The 6,672-nt window shown below is 52.8% G+C and overlaps 2 protein-coding genes across 2 annotated transcripts; one reads left to right on the top strand and one right to left on the bottom strand.

Moving 5' to 3' along the window:
* Positions 1-326: 326 nt before the first annotated feature.
* On the bottom strand, positions 327-2,625 carry LOC125535769. Its single transcript, XM_048698843.1, has 4 exons — positions 2,119-2,625; positions 1,688-2,087; positions 1,305-1,537; positions 327-1,213 (listed from the first exon to the last, which is right to left on the bottom strand). The coding sequence occupies exons 1-4, from the start codon at positions 2,566-2,568 to the stop codon at positions 524-526; spliced, it is 1,773 nt and encodes a 590-aa protein (XP_048554800.1). The 5' UTR covers positions 2,569-2,625; the 3' UTR covers positions 327-523.
* Positions 2,626-5,336: 2,711 nt separating this feature from the next.
* Positions 5,337-6,206, top strand: LOC125541032. Its single transcript, XM_048704529.1, has 2 exons — positions 5,337-5,632; positions 5,899-6,206. Exons 1-2 carry the CDS (start codon positions 5,357-5,359, stop codon positions 6,016-6,018), a joined length of 396 nt encoding a protein of 131 aa, XP_048560486.1. The 5' UTR covers positions 5,337-5,356; the 3' UTR covers positions 6,019-6,206.
* The last annotated feature ends 466 nt before the right edge of the window (positions 6,207-6,672 follow it).

Below are 6,672 nucleotides of genomic sequence, written 5' to 3' on the forward strand. Positions count from 1 at the left end.
GCTTCATACTGTGTACAACTGAAGCCACGTCACCAGTGACACACATTCCATATTCCCATTGACTGGGCAGAGGTTTTAAGCAAGACAAAAAAGAAAACTGAGTGTTTTGCTGCAACTCAAGTTCCCAGCAGAGCTTATCCATCTGAATCTAGTCGTAACAGAATGAAAGCAAATATTATTCTAGACTAGGGAGAGTAACATGGCATATTAACAAAATATTCCAGACTCTTTGCATAATGTGCCTGCTTAACTGTCAAATCAGAAATACTTCCCACAGCATGACTTACACGTTAAAGCAGTAATGAAAGTAGAAACACATCAAGAGATGACTTGTAAAACAGAGTCGATACGCACATGGTCGAAATCTTACATAGCAGATCGATACAACAATAGGTCAACATCTTAAATAGCTGATCAAATACTTGAACAGACAAAATACTACTGGCAAACCAGAGAAATAGATAGATATAACAGGTATACTTCATAACATTCACGCCCGAGCACTGTCAAACATATATCCCTCTCATAGAATAACCTTGTTGGTTCGAAGAATAGGTGACCAAGCAATGGTAATCTTCACCGTAGAGCCGGCAAGGACACATTCATGTTCACTTATGCCGCAATACTGAGGCTTGACCATGAAATCAGCTTTCGCAGAAACTTTAGGAGGAGAGTCTGGAGAAGAGTCTGAGTAGGCTTCTATGAAAACATTCAAGGTTTCTTCCAATTCTTCAGAAACGTCTCTAACTCTCCTTAATTCAACAGAAACAACATGCCTTGACAGATCAAGGTAACCATCTTCTTCGCCTATTGGCATCTTCCCACCATCACAATAACAAGAATCAAGCAACACAACTTGGGTGGGCGGGGCAGTTCCTTGGCCTCCATGAGGTGGTGAGGAGCAGGCAACTCGGCCTCCATGAATGAAAGGGGATGTATTGCCTTTAACAAAGCCACCGACACGCAAGAAAGTTGCTTGGACTGATTGACAGTACAGTTGCTGCAGGCTTAACTCTGTTGTGCAAATACGGTTATTCAAGGTAAGAGTATATAAACCATTATCGGTATGATAGCCACTGTACTGGCATCTTTTAGTGATCAGCACTCTGTCTTCAGACGCTGTTGTGCCTTTAAGTTTTAGTTGGACTTCAAGGTCAACAGGGTCCTTAGCCAAAATTGCACGAGATGGGCCAGTCAAACACAAGAAGGGTTTCTGCAGGCATCATGATTACACATGCTTAATTGCAACGAACCAATGGATCAACAAACTAAGGGAATATTAATAGAATACGGCAGGCGCTTACTTCTTGGGTGATCTCTTGGAAGTTCCCCCTTTCCCTCAAGAAGAGAATATTGCGTCTACGATCCACATTGTCTCGTGCGGCGACGACGCCATACACTTTGAGTGGCCATTTCAGGTCCAAATCGATGTTGGCAATTTTGAAAGACAAGATCTGCAAGGTGGTCCCGTAGGTAGCAAGATAGTGTGGGATCTGTCTGGGCGTGTAGTATGTAAAGTGCATGGGGCTCACTAGGGCTGCAGAGTTTTGCCAACAGAAATAAGTTAGTGTACATCGATCCTAATAAACCATGAATCGGTATTTGCTACAAGGAGGGAATTTGCTGGTTGGCAATTAGAGAACGAACACTGCTGTGTGATTAATTAGGAGTGTTGGCCATATCTTACTTATGAATTCAAAGTGTTCAACATAAGATGTCAAGCCTTGACAGTAGCCCTCAAAGTCACTCGCGTCGAACTCCATCTGCCTCCTGGCCTTCTCCTTATTATCCATCTTCTCATACTCCTGCCTGGACTTGATCCTCTTCTCCCTCTCCTCTGAAGAAGTCAGCACCTTCTCATAAGGATACTTGTGCCGGAAAGGGGTCAGTTCCAATTTGAGCTTGGACATGTCACGGCGCACATCCGCTAGCCGCTGTAAGATGCCGTCAATCCCCGACTGTGGTGCCTTGTCATGTTCATCTTTCGTCTCCTTGCTGCTGCTGCTGCAGATGAGTGGGGCTGAAGGTATGATCCTGTAATTCATAAAAGCGACCATCTCGTCCATCTGCGCACAGAGCTCCTTGATCTCCTGCCATCTGCGCACAGAGCTCCTTGATCTCCTGCTCAGAGATAATGGAGTTTGATTTGCCTAGGTCCATCTCCACATCCCCCTCCTCCGGGTTCTTGATCTGCTGCTTTGATTTGCCTCCGTTCATCTTGTCCTTCCGAAGCTCCTCATCCGCAACCTCGCCATACTTGAATTGGGTCATCTCTGTATCCACATGCCCGCCTCTGGCAGCCATCGACTCAATGGCCTCTTCCGAATCCATCCGCTCGACGCCGATCTTGCCGTCCCTGGCAGCCATGGCCCCACTCTGATCCTCAGCGAGAATTGAACTCGTACCCGGAGCGCCCAGCTTGCGGATTTTGAACGGCGGAGGGCTCCCCTCCACGACATCTTCCCCGCCGCCATCCGCCGTCGCAGATCTTGTGGGGGAAGGGATGGGGTCGTTGAGATTGCCATACTCGCCGCCGCCGCTGCCGCCGACGCCGCCGCCGCCATCCATCGCAGTTCTTGTGGTGGTGGGGATAGGGGTGTTCAGTGGCGAATCTACAGGGCAGGCTTTAGCAGGCTCGAGCCTGCCCTCCAGCGCTGCCAATTTTTTTTTCTACTACACTTAAGGCCCAGCCCAGCCAAACGTTTGATGTTTCCAGCCCAGCCCCACACCACTTGTTCGCTGGCTCGCTCGCACGAGGCCGTTGCTGCTTTCCATCGTCCCAGAGAGCACGCACGAGGCTGCTACCATTACTGTATTATTATAGTTCGAACCATGGCAATTTTGCTAAAGTCTAACAGTTTCAAATAATTCCAAAAATTTACAGTAAATACTATGTGTGCCCAGTAGTATCTGGGAAATTCTGAGGTAATTTGGGTTGCAAGATTTTGAGATACCATATTTTGCTAAACATAACCAATTTTTGGTTCAAAATTTTATATTTTGAAAAAATTCTGAAACACTTCTAGTGCATAGTACATGTTTTCAGTAGTATTCTGGCAAATTTTGACCTTCTTTGAAAAAAAGAATTGAGAGTCAGTGTTTTTTTTCACACCGTTACTTTGAGCCCGCCCTCAATTTTCTTCCAAGATTCGCCACTCACCACCGCTGCCGCCGCTCTCTCTCTGCGTTAGAGCATCTCCAGCGTTGGGCCCCCGAGAGGGGCTAAAAATACCCCCTGAGGGCGCACCGGCGCTAAACCGTGCACTGGGGGTGTGATGCCCCCAGTCGCGGCGCCCACGTTTTTTTTGAAAAAGTCAAATACGGCGCAAACACGGCTCAAGTTTAACGCAAACATCGGCGAGTTCATTCAAATTTAAATATATTTTACAAAAAAAATGAAAAAAACTAGCACGGGCTGCCCCCACCGTCTCCATCGCCGCTCCTCGCCGTCTACTTCGCTGTCTACCTCGCCGCTCGCCGCCCGCCTTTGCAGTTCTACATGCCGAGGAGGCGGTAGAACCGCGTGTAGTCGCCGCCGTTGTCGTCATCGTCGTCTCCGCCGCCGCCGTCCCTGCTGCATCCCTCCCCCGGTTGGCGGGGCGGGTTGGACGGTCCGGGGGCGTCGTCGTCGTCGCTGTCGAGGACCACGACGCCGTGCTCGCCCTTGCGCCCACGCTTGCGGGCGGTGATCTCCTCCAGGGCCCCGGTCTGCCGGGTCATCTCCGTCCGGAGGTAGTCGTCGCGCGCCCACCGCAGGGCGTCCTCGTCGGAGAAGCCGCGCCGGGCTATCTCCTCGTACTCCACGGGGAGGCCGGGCTCCGGCTTGGGCTCAACGAGGACGAAGCGGCCGGTGGGGGGGCGGAGTCGCCGATGCGGACACCGGAGCTGCGGGTGCGCGCGCTGACAGGCGTGTCCTGGGGCTTCGGCTTGATGGGGCGGAGGCAGGGAGAGCCCGACGAGCGGCCGGACGAGGAGGAGGACACCCCGGGCCGCTCCATGCGCCTCGGCGTCCAGGAGCTTCCACGGCGGCGTGAGAAGGACGGGGGAGCGGGGTACTCAAGGCGCGGCGTGTTGCCGCCCTCGATGTACTCGAGGACGGCCTCCAACGTGCGGCCGGGCACGCCCCACCACCGGCGCCGGCCCTCGGAATTGAGCCTGCCGGAGGGCACGACGCCGTTGGTGGCCTCGAGCTGCTCGGCGTGACGGCGGCGGAAGTAGGGCTCCCAGAGCGGGCTGTCGGGGACGTACCGTGGCCCCTCCCTCGCCGCCCGCGGCAGGGACGCGCGGATACGTGCGATCTCCGCACGTCGCGCCGCCCCGGTGGGTGGTGGTGGCACCGGCACGCCGCCGGCGCTGATCCTCCAAGCCCGGGCACCCGCATGTCCGGCGGGACCGGGTACTCGGCCTCGAAAAGGAGGCGAGCCTCGTCCTCGTGAAGATGGTGGTGCCCGAAGCCATTCGCCGCCGCGCCGTCACCTGAAAAGCGCTCGGCCATTCTTCTAAACTCGAGACGGCGAGAGGAGCAAGGGGGGAGAAATGGGCGCGTCGGCGGTGGAGTATCTATGCGTGTCTCCGGCGCGCTGGTGGTCGGCTTATATAGGCGGAGGCGCCGCGTGGTAGGCTTGGCCGGCGCGTTACGCGTGGCTTGATGGCGTGGCGGCCGAGGGGACGCGCGTCGCCCGGCCTTCAGTGCACCGCCCGTGAGGCATCAATGGAGGCTGACCAGCGCGCGCAGCGTGCAGCTTTGGCATTGATTCGCCGCGGGAAACGAGGCGATGAGGACGACGAAGCGGTGAGAAGGGAGTCGTGTTGCTGACGCGGCTGGCCCGCGGCTCTTCGCGCCAAAAACGATTCGCCCGGCGCCCCCGAGCGACCCCAGCGCGCCGGGTTCGGGTTGGGTCCGCCGGCACCAATTTCGGCCCGAGCCGGCGAAAACTGGGCCTTTGGGAGCACGACTGGGCCGATTTTTTGGCACCGGCGGCCGAAAAATCTCCCGGGAGGCCTTCTTGGGGGCGCGGCTAGAGATGCTCTTAGGGTTTCGATCTACGGAACGGCCGGGTTTCGCGTATGTTAGGCTTCTATAAGACGCGCTTGCCTCGGGCCCGTCCAGATATTGGCCAACGGAGCATGTGCCGTGTTTGGGCCGGCCCACGAAGCACGGCAGGTTTGGGCCCGACCGCTTCGCACTCACACCGACCCAGTCCACAAATCGGGTCACATCCAGCCCAGTCTATACCTACTAATAGAGCATGGGCGAACCAATCCCTCAAAAAAAAAGCATGAATGAACCAATTTGAGGTTGAATGGTTAGAGCAACTCTAGGGTTTCGCCCCCCATGACCGTCCCCGAGCCGGAGATGCCGGCGTCGGAGCACAGGCGTTTGTTCCTCGCCAGGTTCGACGTGCTCATCTTCCTGCATTGCGGGCTGCTTTGGGTCCTCTGCGCAGTGTACCTCGCCTTGGTCATCGCGCGTCTTGCCCTGGGTAAGCTCGAGGTTCCCCCCGCGCTCTGGTCTGCGTCCTGGGTCTGCGCTTACATCATTCTGTGTCTCACCCCCGCTTCCACGTTTCTCGTCGGCGCGCGCTCCTCGCGCTCCTTGCGCTCCCCGTACGACACCACCGACGCCAACAAGGTATCGCGGAAGAACTCCCCTTGCGCCTTAGAATATGTATGTAACTATGTATGACCCGATCTGCTTCGAAAATAAATAAATAACCGACCGATTTTACATGTGTGCGGTTTAAATTAAGCTGCCAATTCCAAATTAGAAATTGAGATCCATTGTTTTCCTGAATTCATAAGAGGCTACCGTATATATGGAAATGCCTCTGCGCCTGTCTATCTTTAGAGCATATAATATGATCTCGCACTGATTTTTCTTTTTTGTCGATGCTCAAGGACCCTGCCATGATTGGAGTCCCGTTTCGGCCGCCTTCATGCTGCTCGCAATTGATTATGATAAGGTGGTGGGTCTGTTGGGTGTGGAAGGATGTCAGAGGGAACGGATTGGTTCAATAGTGAGGGATGTGTGGTTAATGGGTGGTATTGCAACATGTTGTTTCGTCACCTTACCCAGTATGATAATGAGGCAGTGGAGGATGAAGATGAAGTAGAGGGTTATGTGGTTGTGTTGTTGAGGTATATACTCGCCCTCTTCTCTGTTCACCTATTGGTGCCACGTTATATGTTTTTATGAGCATGCTGTTTCTAGTTTCATGAATCCTGATAACTTGCGAGTTTTTTATTTGTGTCGTGATCATTTATACATGCAACCGAGTAACCCTTTTGGTGTTGATAACTTTATACCAAACTATTTTTTCGTACATCCCAGTTAGACCTACAAAAAAGTTTGGTTGCTCGGCTTTTTGATAGATGTTAGCTTTCCTAAAGTATTTGCATTTAACACTGATTTCTTTGGTAAAACAAGTTGCCATTTGACCAATCAGATTCATACGGAGATATCATCAATGGAAAGCTAGTATTGTTGGGAAATGTAGTAATTTCAAAATTTCTTACGCACACGCAAGATCGTAGTGATGCATAGCAATGAGATGGGAGAGTGTTGTCTACGTACCCTCGTAGACCGTTCGCGGAAGCGTTATATCAACGCGGTTGATGTAGTTGTACGTCTTCACGATCCGACCGATCCAAATACCGAAAGCACGACACCTC

The sequence above is a fragment of the Triticum urartu genome, chromosome 2, assembly GCF_003073215.2.
Source record: "Triticum urartu cultivar G1812 chromosome 2, Tu2.1, whole genome shotgun sequence".
Lineage (NCBI taxonomy): Eukaryota > Viridiplantae > Streptophyta > Magnoliopsida > Poales > Poaceae > Triticum > Triticum urartu.

Excerpts from the sequence above, each read along its gene's own strand:
- LOC125541032 (XM_048704529.1), top strand. The coding sequence starts at position 5,357 with ATGCCGGCGTCGGAGCACAGGCGTTTGTTCCTCGCCAGGTTCGACGTG. Across the intron at positions 5,633-5,898 it reads ACACCACCGACGCCAACAAG|GACCCTGCCATGATTGGAGT; the intron begins GTATCGCGGAAG and ends TCGATGCTCAAG.
- LOC125535769 (XM_048698843.1), bottom strand. The coding sequence starts at position 2,568 with ATGGATGGCGGCGGCGGCGTCGGCGGCAGCGGCGGCGGCGAGTATGGC. Across the intron at positions 1,538-1,687 it reads TGAACACTTTGAATTCATAA|CCCTAGTGAGCCCCATGCAC; the intron begins GTAAGATATGGC and ends AAAACTCTGCAG. Across the intron at positions 1,214-1,304 it reads TCCAAGAGATCACCCAAGAA|AAACCCTTCTTGTGTTTGAC; the intron begins GTAAGCGCCTGC and ends TGATGCCTGCAG.